The sequence below is a fragment of the Biomphalaria glabrata genome, chromosome 4, assembly GCF_947242115.1.
Source record: "Biomphalaria glabrata chromosome 4, xgBioGlab47.1, whole genome shotgun sequence".
Lineage (NCBI taxonomy): Eukaryota > Metazoa > Mollusca > Gastropoda > Planorbidae > Biomphalaria > Biomphalaria glabrata.
Genome location: NC_074714.1, coordinates 14,501,507 through 14,524,678, shown reverse-complemented (window position 1 = coordinate 14,524,678; position 23,172 = coordinate 14,501,507). Strand labels below are relative to the sequence as shown.

At 34.5% G+C, this 23,172-nt stretch overlaps 2 protein-coding genes across 2 annotated transcripts in view; both read right to left on the bottom strand.

The window, feature by feature from the left end:
• The window catches only part of LOC106054140 (macrophage-expressed gene 1 protein-like), a 165,197-nt gene that overhangs the window by 121,678 nt on the left and 20,347 nt on the right, over positions 1–23,172 (bottom strand). The gene's annotated exons all lie outside the window — the stretch shown is intronic.
• On the bottom strand, positions 637–22,595 carry LOC106063117 (macrophage-expressed gene 1 protein-like). The gene is made up of 10 exons (XM_056025949.1): positions 22,363–22,595; positions 20,832–20,973; positions 19,394–19,538; positions 6,421–6,541; positions 6,133–6,192; positions 3,632–3,755; positions 3,269–3,420; positions 2,619–2,750; positions 1,451–1,541; positions 637–1,110 (listed from the first exon to the last, which is right to left on the bottom strand). The coding sequence occupies exons 2-10, from the start codon at positions 20,971–20,973 to the stop codon at positions 965–967; spliced, it is 1,113 nt and encodes a 370-aa protein (XP_055881924.1). The 5' UTR covers positions 22,363–22,595; the 3' UTR covers positions 637–964.

Below are 23,172 nucleotides of genomic sequence, written 5' to 3'. Positions count from 1 at the left end.
ATCCTTATTCCCACCCAGACTAGGCCCCGCGCAATTAGTTTCGCATAGAGCCCCGCAATCGCTAGGACCGGCCCTGGGTGGGAAGGCTAGATACCTGAGGGTTTGTACGTATGTCCATAAAGATTAAGTTTCAATAACATTTTGAAATAAATACTTCCTATTGGAATAAAAAAAAATATATATAAATTTTAAAAAATGTATAACAAAAGTTTGTTATCAGAAATTGGTATTAAAGAAAAGTTTATCTATTCGGTTAATCTTAATAACAAATTAACTAATAACTTCAGTCATTTAAATCAATTTAATCAGCATATTCCAATCTTCTACTTAATTAGCTAGAAAACTAGTCGATGGTTGGAGATGCAGAAGACGTATCCAGGTGCAGTCTTTTAGGCATCATGCCACTAGACTATATGATAAAGCTGGCCTCTACACCAACCGACAGAACATTCAACGATTTCATCCCCACCACCCTTGGTGTCGCCCAACGACCCCAGACATACGCTTGAAATCGAGTTATTAATTGTGTTTTACTTTTAAAAATTCAGAAAGTCATTCAAAAGGCTTTATTTTAAGTAGAATTCTTTAGTCGTTGTATAAATCCTGAATAAAAGAAGTAAACGAAGAACACGTGACTTTATTAAAACATTTTATTCTAGTTACCAAGCACATAAACATTCATATGCAACGTATTGGATATTTGCTAATTATTGTATACTTATTATATTTTGTGTATAGGCATACAAGAATATCTACACACAGAAATTGCAACTTTATTACATTTATTTTGATTAATGCGGTAGATATCTACCAGCTTTTGGGTAAGAATTTACCCATTCAGTAGATCACTCTCTTCCTAATGATATATTTTATTAATGCTGTACAGAATTCTCTATATGACGACTATCTGATCCATACTGTACAGAATTCTCTTTATGATGACACTTTCATTATGAACAGAACTTTATGTTGACACATCTGCTCCATGAAGGACAGGACTCTCCTCTGAAATTCTTCTATACAGAGTTGTTCTCCGAGACAGTCGTTTTTTGACAACAAAAATGAAAACGGCTATGCATGCACAGCCAAGGAGTACTCCAAGAACTATTCCTAGACACATGATCACAACAAACAGTTACATTAGCTATTTAATCACTTGATTGGGAAATTATCAAAAGATAAACAATGCTTAACAAAAAAAAATATTTCTGATGTTTATTGAAATTATTTTATTAGCTTTCAATGTAATCAAAGTCAACTTTTTTTTTACTAGTGTTTTAGTTTTAACTTGACATTTTAAAAAATCCGGACCATATTATAATGCCCTTATTGCTAAACATTGTAGGAGCAAAAAATAAATAAATTTGGAACTTTAAAATTATTCTTTTTTAAAAATGTCAATGACATTGAGTCACAAAATAAAGTATAACTGATGTATTTTTGTATTTACCTGCTATAGCGGATGATGGAAGCTCTGAGTACTGCATGGATCGATTTTCAGCTTTAGTTAGATGTTCCATTGACTTTTCATTTTCTACGATCTGCAAAATAATTGAACACTTATCTTTTGTATTGGTCATAAACATGTATATAAAGATTAAGTAAGTAAGTAAATACGGGAAAAAAGGTTTCTAATATTATGTTTAAAAAGTACTAATGAAAAACAATTAAATCGAAGACTAAGATTTAAACAAATTATTAACAGAAAAACGTATATTGTCCAATATGTCCATGTTTTAAGTTGATATACTTGTGATGATTCAAGCCTTCATGCAAAGTATGAAGGGCAGCGCTAGTCAAATATTTGACTTAGTGGGATACTGAAATACTTGTTAAAGACATTTTAAACAGTTTGGTAAAGTAGCCCTTTCAAATCTTCCTATCCTTGGGGCTGATGATGTAAAGCTCATTTGTTTCTAAGGTCTACGGTTAACGAGGGTGCCGTGTGGCCAGCACAAGAACCAACAGCTTTTACTTTCCCCTTCTAATGTCAGGTAGAGATAAGAGTTGTGTGGATACAGACGCGTACTAATAAATCCTGAAAGTCAAATTCTCAGTCTTCTCTCGTATTGGTATTTGGGTCAGTAGCCAGGCGCTTCACAAGTCATTCAACACACCCCTAGAAACATTACGAAGTTGCCCTATAGAAATAAGGAAGAATGTTATAAACTGTGCAGAATTTGATTTTGTCATTAGCATAAAGCCCAGGGATCCTCCGCGAATTAAAAAGTACATGTCATAGTGAGTGTTAAAGCAAAGAAATAGAATTATTACCATAGGAGGGGGGGGGGGATGATTTATTATTGCTATGCCTCAGTTTTCCCCCATGTCCCATACATTCAAGTGAAATGTTTGTGAATGAATGACTTTGTAATGGAAGAACATATTTTGTTACAATGTTAATAACAAAGGACTTTGAAATTGGAAGACTGACAATACAATGTAATGAAAAACTAACAATACAATGTAATGAAAAACTAACAATACAATGTATTAAAAAACTAACAATACAATGTAATAAAAACTAACAATACAATGTAATGAAAAACTAACAATACAATGTAATGAAAAACTAACAATACAATGTAAGCTGATTAAGTTGAAGTTATTCACCTTACCTTTCTTTTATAGAAAGTTATATTTTGCATATTAAAAGTCTTTGGAACTCGCATAAACGGTGGTCTTTTGACAGTGGTTATATTGGGTGAGTTCAAGGAACCAGTTCGTACACAATAGTGAATAGCACACCCCTGTAGGAATGGAACATGTTTTCAGAAAACACTCATAATATGGATGATAATAAAGTTGTTATGCTGAATTTTAGAATCATCACAATTAAAAATGTATCTACAGATTAACATTATTTTATTGTTTTATTCCATATTCTATTTTTCTCTCTCTCTTTCTCTCTATTTTTCTTTCTTTCTCAACTTTCTCCCTCGCTCTTTCTTTCTTTCTTTCTTCCTATGTTTCCTACACTCCTTTATTTTCTTCCTTCTAACGCATAACTTGTGTTTCTTTTTCGTAAAAGAGTAAAACAGTCATTTGCAGGATGTTGCTGCTGTTACCGTATATAAGATTGATAGTAGATGCTCTGAGTCAAACTAATCATTATTTTGCCAAATTTAATTCACCAGATTTCTTTTCAAATATTGTTTTTTTCGTATCGCCATTATAAATGTATATTCGTCTTCCATTAGTCGGTACTAAGATTCGCCTTTCTATGGACACATATTTTCATAAGTACACTTAATCTCTGTTATTGCACCTCTTTGATAGCCACTAGGTGCTGACTAAATCCGTCTGGACACTTTTTCGGATAACCTTCTTCGCCGCTTCGAACAAGGAATGACTTTAAGGAGTTACCATTGGAAGCCTGAAGATTGTTGGTCTGGTAAGCGTCCATCGCTAATGGATTACCTGCAAAATTATACTATGATTAATTTCACATACTATTTACAACTTAAATATTCAAACAATTTTTATTTTAACAATACATTTTGTAAGAACACTCTAAAAATATATATATATATATATATATATATATATATATATATATATATATATATATATATATATATATATATATAAGCGAACGTGTAATTCATTTAAGTTGATAGTGGATTCTTACCAATGTTACACGTGAAAAATCCACCAAAGGGAATAGATGATCCAGAATGTTGTTCAAAGTCATCACTTATACAAATGAACATATCGAAGAAAATAGATTGAGGATAAAATCCAGCTGGGCAATTCTGTTTTTAAAAAAAATCTTAGTTAAGCTTATGTATAAATCTACTCAGATGATATACATTTCTAATTATAAGTATATAGATTTAAACTTAGTAGACAGTGTGCAAAATGTTACAGAATGTCTGTTTATTTATTGAACTATTTGTCACAGCCCAAAAGCTTGCTGACAGAGTCACTAAATTTTATCACAGCATTAATTGTTATTTATTTATTTTATCTCAATTATTTCATTCTCTTAGGCCCGATTTCATCACCAAACCCCACCTTTCCCTCTTCTCGCTAGGCAATCCACCACATTGGCGACAACATGACAATGAATTTCCGCTTATGTCCCCTTGACTTGGGGAAAGATAAACAGTCCTAGTACGGGCGTTGGTCATTGGCGCCAGGTGTCTGACGTTCACTTTCGACACCTCCTGGGCAAACCTACCCATCCCGCACTTCCGGACATACTTCATTCTTGAAGTCTCTCTTTGATCAAGGAGATAATCCGATAGTCCCGGGTTCAAACTACGCCTCCCCATTTTATTCTTCCTTGTATATTTTATGTAATAAATGTCCATTTATTCTTAAATGTTTTTGTGTTTCTCCATTGTTTGTTTTGTTGCGTGTCTACTACCGATATATCTCTGATGGCCCAGTTAGTTCAACATTTTAAACTTTGTTTCCACAAATAAAACTGCATGATATACAGCGAATTCCAGGTATCTTGTTACCTTTACTAATAATAGATCTAAATGGCGAATATTTTATGGCTACACTAATTAACCTTGAAGCAAAATTTGCAGAATCGAGTATAACAGATCCAAAAGTTATTCCTTATAATGCTAGAATAGTCCATTATTCGGGTTTGGCGTCTATAATTTCAGAATTAAACTTCACACTCGAGTTATTTCCCCTATATTCACCTTTCCTCAATCCAATGGAAACTCTCTTTTTATTTCCATCTAATCCCTTTTGCTTTCGCATAAAACATAAACAACAAACAATGAGTAATATCATATAATATTAACACATCCTTCCTTTTGAAGTTATTATCACATCCTTCCTTTTAAAGTTCTTAAGAATGATATCTACTAGGAACTTTAACAATTCGTCCACTTCTTGTTGTCTTGACTGGCACAACAAGTTCTCTAGAGGTTGGTCTATAACTGTCTGTTTCGTTTGTTCCAACAGTTTGCTGTTCGTTGTCTTCATCAGTATCATAGTACCCAAAGATGTTTTCATCGAAACTCTTATTCAAAAAGCGTTGATTTCTTCTGTATGTTTTTCCATCGTTTGTCTTTATGATGTAAGATCTGGGTGCTGAATGTTTGTTTATGACAACTGCTTTCTGCCATGTTTGACCTAGACGAACTCTCCGACAGAATAATCTTTAGGTAGTCTTGCTTTTGCATCGTATTTCACTTTGCTTTTCATCTGTCGTTCGTTGAGTAATGCCTCTGCATTTTCAGCTACCGATGGTTTCAATAGTTTGGGATCAGTTGGAATGATTCCCTGAGTCTTCTACTCGTCAGCAGTTGTGATGGTGAATACGGCAGTCCACTTATCGGAGTATTTCTATACTCGAGCATAACGAGTAACGGATCTTTCCCACTTTTGTATGCTTTGAATACTTTTGCTTTCGCACAAAATATAAACAACCAACAATAACGTAATATCATATAATATTAGGACAGACTCTTCTTCATGCAGTGGAAAATTAAGAATGACGCAAGAAAGGCTTATCATGGCTTTAATGTTAGTGAAGTCACAAATACTAGAAAGTATCGATGTAGTTGATGTTATAGATGTCTTTGCTGCACATAATGCACGACGTGAAGCGATATCAATTGAGATTTGTCACTTGTGCATTATTTAACTAATAAACAAAGGTATTATTCATTAAAAGAGTCTTAATGATTATTTTTTGTTAAGTTTACTGATATACTGAACCAATTTGATTTTGGGCTTATATATTTTTGCGTACATTATCTCATGTCATTTGCCGAATGTCAAAATGCAAGGTGCTCCCAAAGAGGTCAATCCCCCGGGCCCCCAAATCCCTAGTTACGCCCCTGCTATAAATAGATTGTGTAGACCTCTAACCAAAATTAAATTTATTTTTTATTTTACTTTGAAAATTACAGCGATCAAAACTAGAAGTAATTCTTTTCCCAAAGATATACATCAATTGTCATATTTTTTTAGGGAAATAGAGGAAACTGTTTGTCGTACTTTAACATAAGAAAAAACCAAGTTACGTCTAAAGGTTTATTACACTGAATGACAAACAATTAAACACATAGAAAAGATCAAGACACAAAATATGGTCAGTACATAGTCTAACAAAGTAAACAAACACTAGGGGCGACAATCGAATAAACAAATTCATGGTACCGTTTTCAAAAACCGTGTCCACAAATACCCAGGTTTTTGACCCGATGATGAGTCTGTAGCCTGAAAAAAAGAATTATAAAAAAAAGTACTGGATCGGCCAAAGGAAAAATTGTTGAGACCCTGACCGAAAAATGTACGACATAACTGTCCAAGTGCTCTGGCATTGCCAAGACCAAACTCTGTCTTTACCTGTACACATTACGGCTGTTAGGAAAAATAAATAATTTCTTAATAAAAAAAAAAAGATAACATTAACGAATAGTGTGTACTTTAAAAGATTTTTGTTACCGTTGCCCCTGTTATGACGTTTATAACACTGTCGCCATAGAGCCCTCCGAATAAGTAGCCCGAATTATGCTGGACTGGTCCTACAGGAGCACACCAATAACTGTCGATTAATTCTTCATCTCTTAAGGGAAAAACAAACAATATACAAATAAATACTTTAAAAAAAAACTTATATTAAGTGTATCAATTAGTTTGAATCGGTTACTTAATTGAATTTTTATAGATCTAAGACTAACAATAATAAATCTGTGCAATTAAAAATATTTTTTACCAAAAGTTTTGGTTTCGCACAATGTCATGCTTTCAGCTTTATCAATACGCTATGATCTTATCACTTATCTGGACCAGTTGGGAAGAGGTAGGGAGAAATAGAACAGGGTATATGGGTGATCTCGTTTTAAACGTATTTTTTTTTAAAAGGAACGACATGAATTCGATCTTGTAGGCTAAATCCTTCTAAGGCTACTCATGTCAATGCGTTAACCATTGTTTCTATTTCATTTTTTATGTTCACTTACACGCCTACACTACAGGGGGAGCTAATTCAGCTTATACCACCACTTCAGTCAAGTACGAATTCTTTTCCTTGTTTGAGATACCAAACAAAATAATTTATTACCAATAGTTAATTAACTACTTGGTTAATTTTTTTAATTGATTCTTGTGTTGCCAGGTAAAAGAAATAATTGTGCAAATTTTCAGCAAGTCCGAGAATGGGTTTTGGAGACAGACAGACAGAGCATGCTTTGTACTGAGAAGACTCATTAAGGTGTACATATGTTATATTCGAAAGTTCCAACGAGCCATTGAGTCTTATCTAATTTTCTGAGTAACTAAGATTTGGTTCTCCAATAAATGCTGCTTCCTCTTAAGATCAAGAGTGTTTTAGTGTTCTAGATAAATAATGATGTGAAAGTTTAGCTGTTTCTGCCGCATACAACAAAGTTGACACATTGTTGACATCCAATAATATATCTTTCTCTCGCTCTCTTTCTCTCGCTCTCTCTCTCTATGTCTCTCTCTTATAGCAGTAGTGATATATATATATATACATATCACTATATATTATTGGATGTCAACGATGTGTCAACTAAGTTGTATGCGGCAGAAACAGCTATATATATATATATATGTTAGGGGTGCACCGGATAGTCGCTACGACTCCGGCTTCTGCCGAATATTCGGCATTTTTCACTACTCGGCAATATTCGATTCCGATCGAATATCACTACCGGATAGTAAAAACTACAGCGTAGTACCTTATATTTCTATTAGTATTGTTAGGCGTTAGGCGAAACAACACAAGGAAAAAGCAAACAATATGATGGTAGTAGACGCTGATAAACGATGTCGAACAAGAAGTTTAATACTCAATGAAGGAAATCGTCGAATGTCGTCAAACTAAATCTCCACGTCAATAAAAATATACCAATATTCATAAAGTGGACATGATTCAATAATGTCAGTTCTGAAATACATTAACTTTTTTTTTTTCAAATAAAAGAATTTGTTTTTAAAACTATAAACTATGACTTTGCACCAAATATCTTTTAGTACAAAGACAAGGCGTGTTAATTTAAATAGAAAAATATATTTACATTATAAATTCGCATTACATACGTAGCAGCGATGTCTGGCACATTTTAAAAGCTTGTCTTTACCTTTGAGTGGTCTAGTAAACATGTAATATTCCTTAACTACGTCACGCTGATAATCTGTATAGATGAGCGGCTATATAGGTAGAGATGAGCACACACCCCACCTCGTTTTGTTTGTTTAGTCCATAATATTGAGTTCACAGATAAACAACAGACCACATTAATCCAGATGTCAACGTGCTGACACTGTCTAGAGGTCACATCTTATGATGGAATTGAGTTTGTTTACTTTGGAATTTTTATTAGGGGGCTGGACTACAAGCCATACCTTTATAGGGCTCAACAGACTCAATACCTTGTCACGGCCTGGTTCTTGTTGTAGGCGTGATGACGCGAATGTCGTACTGTATTGTAGGTACCTCTTCTGGTACTACTATAATGTTCTTCTGGTACTACTATAATGTTCTTCTGGTACTACTATAATGTTCTTCTGGTACTACTATAATGTTCTTCTGGTACTACTGTAATGTTCTTCTGGTACTACTATAATGTTCTTCTGGTACTACTATAATGTTCTTCTGGTACTACTATAATGTTCTTCTGGTACTACTATAATGTTCTTCTGGTACTACTATAATGTTCTTCTGGTACTACTATAATGTTCTTCTGGTACTACTATAATGTTCTTCTGGTACTACTATAATGTTCTTCTGGTACTACTATAATGTTCTTCTGGTACTACTGTAATGTTCTTCTGGTACTACTATAATGTTCTTCTGGTACTACTGTAATGTTCTTCTGGTACTACTATAATGTTCTTCTGGTACTACTATAATGTTCTTCTGGTACTACTATAATGTTCTTCTGGTACTACTATAATGTTCTTCTGGTACTACTATAATGTTCTTCTGGTACTACTATAATGTTCTTCTGGTACTACTGTAATGTTCTTCTGGTACTACTATAATGTTCTTCTGGTACTACTATAATGTTCTTCTGGTACTACTGTAATGTTCTTCTGGTACTACTATAATGTTCTTCTGGTACTACTATAATGTTCTTCTGGTACTACTATAATGTTCTTCTGGTACTACTGTAATGTTCTTCTGGTACTACTATAATGTTCTTCTGGTACTACTATAATGTTCTTCTGGTACTACTATAATGTTCTTCTGGTACTACTATAATGTTCTTCTGGTACTACTGTAATGTTCTTCTGGTACTACTGTAATGTTCTTCTGGTACTACTGTAATGTTCTTCTGGTACTACTATAATGTTCTTCTGGTACTACTGTAATGTTCTTCTGGTACTACTGTAATGTTCTTCTGGTACTACTATAATGTTCTTCTGGTACTACTGTAATGTTCTTCTGGTACTACTATAATGTTCTTCTGGTACTACTATAATGTTCTTCTGGTACTACTATAATGTTCTTCTGGTACTACTATAATGTTCTTCTGGTACTACTATAATGTTCTTCTGGTACTACTGTAATGTTCTTCTGGTACTACTATAATGTTCTTCTGGTACTACTATAATGTTCTTCTGGTACTACTGTAATGTTCTTCTGGTACTACTGTAATGTTCTTCTGGTACTACTATAATGTTCTTCTGGTACTACTATAATGTTCTTCTGGTACTACTATAATGTTCTTCTGGTACTACTATAATGTTCTTCTGGTACTACTATAATGTTCTTCTGGTACTACTATAATGTTCTTCTGGTACTACTGTAATGTTCTTCTGGTACTACTATAATGTTCTTCTGGTACTACTATAATGTTCTTCTGGTACTACTATAATGTTCTTCTGGTACTACTATAATGTTCTTCTGGTACTACTGTAATGTTCTTCTGGTACTACTATAATGTTCTTCTGGTACTACTATAATGTTCTTCTGGTACTACTATAATGTTCTTCTGGTACTACTATAATGTTCTTCTGGTACTACTATAATGTTCTTCTGGTACTACTATAATGTTCTTCTGGTACTACTATAATGTTCTTCTGGTACTACTATAATGTTCTTCTGGTACTACTATAATGTTCTTCTGGTACTACTATAATGTTCTTCTGGTACTACTGTAATGTTCTTCTGGTACTACTATAATGTTCTTCTGGTACTACTATAATGTTCTTCTGGTACTACTGTAATGTTCTTCTGGTACTACTGTAATGTTCTTCTGGTACTACTATAATGTTCTTCTGGTACTACTATAATGTTCTTCTGGTACTACTATAATGTTCTTCTGGTACTACTATAATGTTCTTCTGGTACTACTATAATGTTCTTCTGGTACTACTATAATGTTCTTCTGGTACTACTATAATGTTCTTCTGGTACTACTGTAATGTTCTTCTGGTACTACTATAATGTTCTTCTGGTACTACTATAATGTTCTTCTGGTACTACTATAATGTTCTTCTGGTACTACTATAATGTTCTTCTGGTACTACTATAATGTTCTTCTGGTACTACTATAATGTTCTTCTGGTACTACTATAATGTTCTTCTGGTACTACTATAATGTTCTTCTGGTACTACTATAATGTTCTTCTGGTACTACTATAATGTTCTTCTGGTACTACTATAATGTTCTTCTGGTACTACTATAATGTTCTTCTGGTACTACTATAATGTTCTTCTGGTACTACTGTAATGTTCTTCTGGTACTACTATAATGTTCTTCTGGTACTACTATAATGTTCTTCTGGTACTACTATAATGTTCTTCTGGTACTACTATAATGTTCTTCTGGTACTACTATAATGTTCTTCTGGTACTACTATAATGTTCTTCTGGTACTACTGTAATGTTCTTCTGGTACTACTATAATGTTCTTCTGGTACTACTATAATGTTCTTCTGGTACTACTATAATGTTCTTCTGGTACTACTATAATGTTCTTCTGGTACTACTATAATGTTCTTCTGGTACTACTATAATGTTCTTCTGGTACTACTATAATGTTCTTCTGGTACTACTGTAATGTTCTTCTGGTACTACTATAATGTTCTTCTGGTACTATTATAATGTTCTTCTGGTACTACTATAATGTTCTTCTGGTACTACTATAATGTTCTTCTGGTACTACTATAATGTTCTTCTGGTACTACTATAATGTTCTTCTGGTACTACTATAATGTTCTTCTGGTACTACTATAATGTTCTTCTGGTACTACTGTAATGTTCTTCTGGTACTACTATAATGTTCTTCTGGTACTACTATAATGTTCTTCTGGTACTACTATAATGTTCTTCTGGTACTACTATAATGTTCTTCTGGTACTACTATAATGTTCTTCTGGTACTACTATAATGTTCTTCTGGTACTACTATAATGTTCTTCTGGTACTACTATAATGTTCTTCTGGTACTACTATAATGTTCTTCTGGTACTACTATAATGTTCTTCTGGTACTACTATAATGTTCTTCTGGTACTACTATAATGTTCTTCTGGTACTACTATAATGTTCTTCTGGTACTACTATAATGTTCTTCTGGTACTACTATAATGTTCTTCTGGTACTACTATAATGTTCTTCTGGTACTACTATAATGTTCTTCTGGTACTACTATAATGTTCTTCTGGTACTACTATAATGTTCTTCTGGTACTACTGTAATGTTCTTCTGGTACTACTATAATGTTCTTCTGGTACTACTGTAATGTTCTTCTGGTACTACTATAATGTTCTTCTGGTACTACTATAATGTTCTTCTGGTACTACTATAATGTTCTTCTGGTACTACTATAATGTTCTTCTGGTACTACTATAATGTTCTTCTGGTACTACTGTAATGTTCTTCTGGTACTACTATAATGTTCTTCTGGTACTACTGTAATGTTCTTCTGGTACTACTATAATGTTCTTCTGGTACTACTATAATGTTCTTCTGGTACTACTATAATGTTCTTCTGGTACTACTATAATGTTCTTCTGGTACTACTATAATGTTCTTCTGGTACTACTATAATGTTCTTCTGGTACTACTATAATGTTCTTCTGGTACTACTATAATGTTCTTCTGGTACTACTATAATGTTCTTCTGGTACTACTATAATGTTCTTCTGGTACTACTATAATGTTCTTCTGGTACTACTATAATGTTCTTCTGGTACTACTATAATGTTCTTCTGGTACTACTATAATGTTCTTCTGGTACTACTATAATGTTCTTCTGGTACTACTATAATGTTCTTCTGGTACTACTATAATGTTCTTCTGGTACTACTATAATGTTCTTCTGGTACTACTATAATGTTCTTCTGGTACTACTATAATGTTCTTCTGGTACTACTATAATGTTCTTCTGGTACTACTATAATGTTCTTCTGGTACTACTATAATGTTCTTCTGGTACTACTATAATGTTCTTCTGGTACTACTATAATGTTCTTCTGGTACTACTGTAATGTTCTTCTGGTACTACTATAATGTTCTTCTGGTACTACTGTAATGTTCTTCTGGTACTACTATAATGTTCTTCTGGTACTACTATAATGTTCTTCTGGTACTACTGTAATGTTCTTCTGGTACTACTATAATGTTCTTCTGGTACTACTATAATGTTCTTCTGGTACTACTATAATGTTCTTCTGGTACTACTATAATGTTCTTCTGGTACTACTGTAATGTTCTTCTGGTACTACTGTAATGTTCTTCTGGTACTACTATAATGTTCTTCTGGTACTACTATAATGTTCTTCTGGTACTACTGTAATGTTCTTCTGGTACTACTATAATGTTCTTCTGGTACTACTGTAATGTTCTTCTGGTACTACTGTAATGTTCTTCTGGTACTACTATAATGTTCTTCTGGTACTACTGTAATGTTCTTCTGGTACTACTATAATGTTCTTCTGGTACTACTGTAATGTTCTTCTGGTACTACTATAATGTTCTTCTGGTACTACTGTAATGTTCTTCTGGTACTACTATAATGTTCTTCTGGTACTACTGTAATGTTCTTCTGGTACTACTATAATGTTCTTCTGGTACTACTATAATGTTCTTCTGGTACTACTATAATGTTCTTCTGGTACTACTATAATGTTCTTCTGGTACTACTATAATGTTCTTCTGGTACTACTATAATGTTCTTCTGGTACTACTATAATGTTCTTCTGGTACTACTATAATGTTCTTCTGGTACTACTATAATGTTCTTCTGGTACTACTATAATGTTCTTCTGGTACTACTATAATGTTCTTCTGGTACTACTATAATGTTCTTCTGGTACTACTATAATGTTCTTCTGGTACTACTATAATGTTCTTCTGGTACTACTATAATGTTCTTCTTAACTAAATACTTTCTTACACGCACTCGATTTGCAAGTGCGTAATAACACTAGTATACTAAAGTCTCCAACGACAACATTTAGAATTATTGATAAACACACTGGTAGCAGACATACATTTTATTACACATAATAATTCACAAAAGATATTGGCATCATAAGCCCTCACAAAATATAATCCAATGAAAAGAACAGCATACTACATAATAATTACTCAGTGCTCATACAATATACCTAAGGAGATAATAACGCTCCTCTATCTACCAAAGTCCATGGTTTTCTGAGGTGTCCACCTCGTGGTCAGTTACTTGACCAGGCAAAATTTCTCGTGCAGTTAGCACGGAATAGTTCAGTGACTACTAGTCACCACATATTACAGGGGTTCTACAACTGATACATGACACACCTCCAACTTCTTATTTGTTTAATCCATGACAATGTATTGATAGACATTGACCATTCTTAAGCCAGAATGGATTAATGCAGATTGTTGAGAAATATTGACACTGCCTAGAGGTTACTAGATGATGACACTAAATTTGTTTACTTGGAGAAAAATATCATTTAGGGCGCTGAACACAAGTTCGTTGCACAATAATAATAATATAATAAAACAAAAGTGTGCGTGTGTGTATTTTTTCCCTTGTATGAAAACCTTTAGAAAGAAAGCTAATTTCATTGTTTGATTCTATTGACTTAATATATAAAGGAAAACCTTACAGTGAAGATTAACATTGCAGAAAATAAATTGATCTAAAGCACCACAATTAGATCTAGCAAAAAAAGAAAAAATATGCTGGAATGTTAAGAAACACTTGACCTCTGTAACTAGTGTACGGATATAATGGATACTAATTTGTAGAATATTGTTATTGTTTATTATATTACACTATAGCGTATGCCCAAGGAAAAAAAACGCGTGAAGGTCAACACAATCATCTATGCACACTACACTGGAACTGCATGTGGAGGCTCACTACTTTTATTTGACCAGGTTGTTACAATCAGTCGAACACAAAGTCTATTTATGTTGGGTTTTTTTGGTAAGGAGGGGGGGATGGGTTTTTTCTTCTATAGTTGGTTTTCCTAATGCTCTTAGATCTATATAACAGTGCATCTAAACATAGATATCAATAATAGGCCTACAGACTACAATTAAATCTATGCTTCGCAACATCTAAGGTTCAAGCTATAAATAGGTATAATTGATGTTCCCGCTGTTAATAAAATATCGTTTGCCGCAAATGGATTAATTAATATATGACCTACTACGCTTCAGATTCCAACTATTAACTAACAGCTATCAGTATTAAGCCCTTGAAGCCAGAACCAGAAGCGGTCTTTGGACTTTAAATTACAAGTCTGATGACCAGCTGTTGGTCTGAAATTCTTGAACACATACATCCTACCACTATACAAGCCAGATTGCACTTTACTTATTAGAGATTTACATTAGTAACTAGTTAAATATATACTAACATATTTTACATTGACCCTCCCACACACATCCTTTATGGTGTAATGGCCTCGTACATACACACAGACACACTCGTGCTATACAGATTCATTTCTGTTTATAAATACTGTTAAGCTTTAATAAATCAATCAGTAACAGAGTTTTAAACAATAAGGTATATTAAATAAACACCAACCAATATAGGTATGTTATTTAACAGTTTCGTAAAATGTTCAGCAACACAAACTATTTACAAGACATGTAGGTATTCGTCTCCGGCTTCGGCCAAATATCATGTTTTACTATTCGGCAATATTCGGCTCCGGCCGAATATCAAAAAGTACTATCCGGTGCACCCCTAATATATATATATATATATAATAATCTTTATTGTCCGTATGGAAATTTGTCTTACAATTTGTGCATTACACCAAACGAAAAACATTTTAACTATAAGAAACCAAAGTGCAAAGTGTACATTCACACCAGACTCACTCATAATTTACATGTGACAAAGTGTATATCAGATTGTTCTTATTTAATGATTTGATCGCCAGGGGAACAATAAAGTGTTTGTGTCTGATTGTCTTATATATATATATATATATATAATTCCTAAGCATGAAAATTTACAAATGCCAACATGGTGAAAATAAAAGAACCTGAGTGCGACAATGAAGTCGTCAATATTGAAAGAGACAAACTAAGACGGGTTGTTCTATTTATTTTTGTCTTGAGTGTATGAGTAATTGACATTCGTTAGTTAAAAGAGCAGCAGTATTTAGGGCCTCGACAGTGGCGTAACTAAGGGGGGGGGGGGGATGGGGGGGAGAATTTTAAAATCCCCCCGGGCCCCAACCTGGGGGGGGGGGGGCCCAAATGGGTGTCCGAAATAAATTTGTAAATACATAAATTAATATATTTGATTGACAAATAGTGTCAACAGATGTCTTTTTTTTTTTTTCAACATTTATGGATTAAATTTATCACAAAGACTAAACCTAGTTCTAGGTTTATCAGTACGTTGACTTTGTTGAAATCAAAGTTTTTTTTAAATTTAACTTTACATTTTAAACATTGTTGCCACGAATAAAACTTCATGATATACAGCGAATTCCAGGTATCTTGTTACCTTTAAAAGATCTAAATGGCGAGTATTTTATGGCTACACTAATTAACCTTGAAGCAAAATTTACAGAATCGAGTATAACATCTAAAAGTTATTCTTAACAATGCTAAAATAGTCCATTATTCGGGTTTGGCGTCTATAATTTCAGAATTAAACTTCACACTCGAGTTATTACCCCTCTATTCATCTTTCCTCCATTCAATAGAAACTCCCTTTTTATTTCCATCTAATCCTTTTGCTTTCGCACAAAACATAAACAACAAACAATGACGTAATATCATATAATATTAGCACATCCTTTCTTTTGAAGTTATTATCACACCCTTCCTTTTAAAGTTCTTAAGAGTGATATCTTCTAGCAGGGCCGGCCCTAGCATTTGCGGGGCCCTATGCGAAACGGATCGCGCGGGGCCAAGTCTGGGTAAGGATAAGCATAATGTCAAAATTATTTTTTTTTGAATTAGAAAATAGGCCTACTTTCGTCTTTGCAATACATTTTTATCAAATGAAAGCTCGCAATGCCACTTTTTATTTATTGGCACCCCTAAATGTCAATTTGGTCTATTCTTCATGAGATTTGAATAAATTCAAAAAAAGTTCAGGACTTTATCGTATATTTTGCCTTTTCATGAGATTTCCTGGAGGCCCTGGAAAATCAGGAGGTCGCGAAAACCCTGTTAATTTATTTACTTTATAATGGTTTAATTTAATACATAGAATTAGCGCGGGGCCTATGAAAGCGCGGGGCCCAATGCGACCTCATAGGCTGCAGAGGCCTAAGGCCGGCCCTGTCTACTAGGAACTTTAACAATTCGTCCACTTCTGGTTGTCTTGACTGGCACAACAAGTTCTCTAGACATTGGCCTATAACTGTCTGTTTCGTTTGTTCCAACAGTTTGCAGTTCATTGTCTTCATCGGTATCATAGTACCCAGAGATGTCTTCATCGAAACTCTTATGTAAAAAGCTATGATTTTTTCTGTATGTTTTTCCATCGTTTGTCTTTGTGATGTAAGATCTGGGTGCTGAATGTTTTTTTTATGACAACTGCTTTCTGCCATGTTTGACCTAGACAAACTCTCCGACAGAATAATATTTAGGTAGTCTAGCTTTAGCATTGCATTTCACTTTGCTTTTCATCTGTCGTTCGTTGAGTAATGTCTCTGCATTTTCAGCTACCGATGGTTTCAATAGTTTGGGATCAGTTGGAATGATTCCCTGAGTCTTCTACTCGTCAGCAGTTGTGATGGTGAATACGGCAGTCCACTTATCGGAGTATTTCTATACTCGAGCATAACGAGATATGGATCTTTCCCACATTTGTATGCTCTGAATCCTTTTGCTTTTGCACAAAACATAAACAACCAACATTGACGTAATATCATATAATATTAGCACAGAATCTTCTTCATGCAGTGGAAAATTAAGAATTTTTTGCCTATCTTTAATTCTGGTCAAAGCTCCTGCGCCCAATTAATATATTTCAGAAGAAACTACAAAAGTCTGGACTGCATATACGGGAAGCTGCTAAAGAAATTATTACCCTTTCATGCTTTCTGCAAAATGATGAGAAACTGACAAAAACCCAATCCATCGAAAAAGCAAAAGAAGGTTGTGATTGCTATGCATTCCTTGTAATCAAAACAACCAGAAGAAAGAAAAGACTTGATGGGAAGTTGAGTTCTAATGTAGGACTGTCAATAGAACTGCAATTCAAACGTATTGCGACCGAAGTGCTGGACAGATTTCATATGGAGATGAAGGGCACATTCCAAAGGCTGGAAAGAAAATGGATACCTTTGGGTTTCTTCTTGAACCAAGACTCCTGTTAGATGAAGACACGCTTATGACAAACTATGTTACTTTTCCTGTTTGTATGATGAAATAAATGGAAAATCGCTTTTTCAATGATGTCATTGATGCACGAGCACTTTTCATCAACAAACCAGTAATACAATCACCAATAGACATATTTAGGTAAAAAGGCTTCATATGGTAATTACGTGTGCTCAAACTTTGCAACCTCCTCCGAATACCGCTAACTCAGGCCACTTCCATTACGTCATGTGAGAGATCATTCTCAAAGCTCAAGTTCATCAAAAACTATCTCAGGAGCACAATGACGCAAGAAAGGCTTATCATGGCTTTAATGTCAGTGAAGTTACAAATACTAGAAAGTATCGATGTAGTTGATGTTATAGATGTCTTTGCTGCACAGAATGCACGACGTGAAGTGATATCAATTGAGAGTTGTGCATTATTTAACTAATAAACAACGGCAATATTCGTTAAAAGAGTCTTCATGATTATTTTTTTGTTAAGTTTACTGATATATATATATACTGAACCAATTTGATTTTGAGCTTATATATATTTACGTACATTATCTCATGTCATATGCCGAATGTCAAAATGCAAGGGGCCCCCAAAGAGGTCAATCCCCCCGGGCCCCCAAATCCCTAGTTACGCCCCTGGGCCTCGATGGCGTCTGTGAGGTCAGTTGTCACTATGCCCTCACAACACCGGCCATGCTATCTTGTCTCATAGTGGCGCCCTGGTGGAAAAGGTCGTAAGATCAAACGATGAGGCTAAACGGGTAAGTGAAACAAGACTCACGTTGGGAATGCCAAAGGGGTGCGAGATTATTCTATTACAATGTACAGGGCTTAAGAAGGGCTCACACGACCATGTCAACAATTCAGGCGCTGTTCCTAAAGGGACCGTTCCAAAAATGGCGAGTCCTGAATGATATAGATAGATATATAGAGCAAAAAAGAAGATTCTCGGTGTATTGCAAGAGTCCAGAGTGTCCGAATCAACGAAAAGACAAGGTGAAAATAGACACTAGTAAGGTCCTCTTCTAGACAGAACACTGAATCAGTCCATTAAGAGGGAGCTCTTCTTCACTTTTGCTGGCCTAGAGTTTCAAGGACATATGTCTCAACTCAGATGACATGACATCAGGGTTAATTGTTTTGGTTAACTTCCATAGTCGCTAAATCACCAAGGTTATGTTTCATTTTTTGTATTAATATTATTACTATTAATACCACTAATACCATTGTAATTATTACTAGAATTATTATAAACCATTTTGCTTATTTGCAAACGAAAAAACAGCTACACTGTAAAAAAATTCTTCGAATTCTATTTAACAATTGGATATGTGGCCGAGAGGCTAATTACGTCTTAGCCTGGCTACCGATTAAGTGGACTCGTAGTTTTACACCCGACTTGAGCAGAGTTGTGCTTACTTAGCAGCATAAAGGCAGCACAGAAAACCTTCTCCCAGACACCCCTTTCCCCCATTGGTACCTTAATATGGTAAATGGACCATAGTGCTCTGAGAATGCTATAAGCATGACAGTTGCGCTATGTAAAAGCTATTAAAATACACTAGATATTTTATCTATAGAGTTATTTTTGATTATGAATATTCATGTAGGCTGTAGAAGAATATGGTTGAATAGGATTAAACTTACCCTTTAAATTCAAAATAGTAAGTGTGCACTTTAACTGGCTTGTAAGACTCTGGACAAGATAAGCTTCCAGTTTTAGGATTGACTAGCGAAGAGTAGACATCACACGGCGGATTCTCTTCAAAAGGAGTACATATTTGGTAAACACCTGGTCAGTTCAGAACGAGAAAGAAAGATTGTGAATGCATCAAAATACATGCATGTTTTATTGTTATAGGCTTTCAAATATTTTTTTGACCTGTCACTTTTAGAAAGTCAACAGAGCCTAGACCATTCGTTATAGAAGGCCTCACCACTGATCTGCGACGTCACAACCTGTGGGTTTCGGAGACCAATAACTTATTGCCACGTCTTACATGCATGTGAGGTGGAAACACGCTAATGGTCGAAACTGCCCAAAGATTGAAAGTCAGTGTTCAGTCCTTCTAAGACAATTGGTCTAGAATGAGTCGAGATTAGATCCATGTTGGTTCTTTGAACTAGGCCTATTTTTCTTTAAGAACAAATGCGACAAAGTTTAACTTTTAAGAAATATGAATATATAAGCAAGGGAACAAAGTACATTTAAAAGATTCCAATTTCTTCTGTTTTATTTACTTTGAAATCGTGATTTTACAAGATTAAATAATATTTAATTTCTTGGTCCAAATAAATGGATATTTATTTTTGCCTGCATATGTCCACCTCAGCATTACCACAACAGTCTTATATAAATGCTAACACAAATTAATAAACTATCATTTTGACCATAATAAAATAGAACAGAAGGAATCAAAATCCGAGCCATGTTCTTGTAATTTCAAGGCCCAGAGTATTGGATCGCTTAGCGCTAGTGTGCTGTTATATAATACACAATAACGATATTCTACAAATTAGTATCACTTGTTAGTAGCTTGTTACTGATTATAAATCTTTACTTCGGTAAATTACCTAAGAAATTTAAATAAGCGAATAAATAAATATGAAAATGGAAAAAAGTTTTCCTACTTTGTTCATACACTTTGTTAAGAGTGGGCGTTGAAGACAAATCTTGGACAATGCTAAATCAACTCTTTCTCTCCTAATTGACGATGCCATCGTAGATTTGAACCCCCTCCCCCAAATTAACTAAATTTGTTTTTGGATTTATAAACTTTAATTTGTCTTGTGTAAAAAGAGCAAGCATTCTCCTATAATTCGATATCAAATATCACATTTTCTGATAACAAACAAAAAAGTTACTGAAGTTTAATCATAACAGGATAATGAAATAGAAATGAGCGAAACCAATAATGCAATCGGAATGAAAAAAATAATTACGGAGAGAAAGAGTTAAAATGTTTTAAAAAAAACGCTTGCATATAAAGGCATATTAAGGCTCGACAGTCGTTCAACTCTGCAGCAGTGAATCTTTGTTTAAAAGTCTTTGATATTTAGGTAAGTAGATTAAAACTTAACTTACCTCCAAACATTAAATTGATGGACACTTCTTTACAATTTCCATCATTGAGATTCGCGGAGTAGCTGAAATTCGGTTCTCCAAGTTTTGTACATCCTCTGACGGTATTCATCTCATAGTAAGTCTCTATCGCTTCTTGAACCATCTGAATGAATCACAAGAGTGAAACATAATTATGATGACATACATTTACTGAGCACTAGTGGCGTAGCTTCATTTTGAAAGTTCTGGTAATGTTTGAGGTGTACTAATTTATACGATTAAATTTTTAGACAGAGCTTTTCAAAAAGTCTTTAAACCTCTTGTTATGGAGTGTGTGTGTGTCTCTGTTTCTATGGTGACGTTGAGAAAAGGTTAGATATTGGATGATGCAACATAGATGGTGTCACAAATTTCCTATTATATTTATAATTATAACTCGATAGAATCTACCTTAGGTCTCGATACGTCTAGGTGTCCCTGGTTCAGTTCTAGTTAATGAAACCACTAGATCAAACACATAAACTTTAATCAGCTTTACTGCATATCACACACAAGCTGGTCTCTTCGAACAACAAAACACACTTTCGGTCATTTGCGCAGATTGTAAAAATAGATTATACATACATACACAGATTCATCCGTGACAGATGGTATTTTCACTGGGCCATAATTAAGGGAGACGACGGCAGAGAGTGAGACTGAATGGTTGTGTTAATTGTTGTGAGTTATATTTTGTTAGGAAATATTATTACGAAAGTCTAATACATTAATTTAATTTTATCACAAGTTTCTTTTGTCTATAATATATAAAAAGTTATATTTAGTGTTTTTTCACAAGGAAATTATTCAAATTATTTGAAATTTTATGAGTTAAAACATGTTACGCCTACGACGGTTTAATTGTCTACCAGTACTTTGGTACGTATGTGCCTATATGGACAACAACATTTATTAACTGTCCAATCAGTTGGAAGGTTTCTGGTTCAAATCCCGGTGAAAACTGGGAATTTGAATTCGGGGATTTGCATACTCCAAACTGACATAGGTTGGGGGAAGTAAAGGGGATTGGTCATTTTACTGACTTCATGGTTGGTAGATTGGCCATCACCAAAGATGTGTGCACTACATCATGAACATACGATGACCGCGACACAAATAGCAATGCTCTTGCGATTATTATGGACAATATAGATTGACATATTTTAATTCGACAGTTACAATGGACATGGCTCAATTCCTGTATTGGGAATCATTTATTTTTGGTGAGGTGAAAGGAGTTTGCCCCCTACAGATTGGTTTTCAGATCAGCTTAGGCGCCAATTGACTTTAACTGACAACGAAGAGCTCTCGCAGAAGTTTCCCCCTCCTCACCACTCATCCCAATGTGTTCAAAGGAACGGCATATGTCAGATAGAGTTTTTTTAAGATGATAACTACATGATACATTCGTTAAACATTGGGCATAAAACCGTCATCTGCCCCCATTGATCGCAACGTCTGTAAAGAATCGTTCATTATTCTTTTACTATGTATTCTGACCGAACAATGTTACCTTCTAAAATGACGATCACTACGTCTAGATCTAAATTCGAGTGAATCAAGAAGGGATTGCGAAGATCAAAGTTGAGGCTTCTATCATCTGATCAAAGTTCACGTCATACGAATCAACAGCCACTTCATTGCAAATTTGTATCGATTAAATTTTGTATAAACTGTGCATAATTGAAATCTTCTACATTTTAAAACGTACACTTTCTACATAAACATTATACATAAAATTAACAATTCTATCTAAACTTTGGAAATAACAAACATTTCATTTAAGCATATGTATATAAAGATTATTTGGCTGTGACATATTCACAGAATGCCACAAGGGTTGGAGATTAGCAGGTCGTCCAATTCTAAGATAAACTGATGTATGAAAGTGCGACACGAATATCTTCAGAATCAAAACCAACAATTGAGAGAAAGAAGCGATGGGTAGATCCATTTGGAGTTAAGCATAGATGAAGAGTCCTGGATCGCAGATGTTAACCTAATCTGAGATGAACTCTTATTGAAAAACAGAGCAGGAAGGACTAATCTTCCCGTAGTGCTCTAGATAGAAACTACCATACAAGTTGGATGAATGCTCGGACACGTCCGCCCCTTAGCGCTCGGAGCACACTGTTTCGACGCTCTCTCCACAGTGACGGCATCGGGAGTCGTAGTTCTGACGGAACCGGGCAAAGTATGCCTCAACAGGACATTGTTACGTCCTACATTGTGCACCGCCACAAGTAGAAAGAAGGTTGAAAACACTGCAGTGTCTGGAGATGACATATTTCTAACGTATGATAGCAAACGAGTATCTAGGATT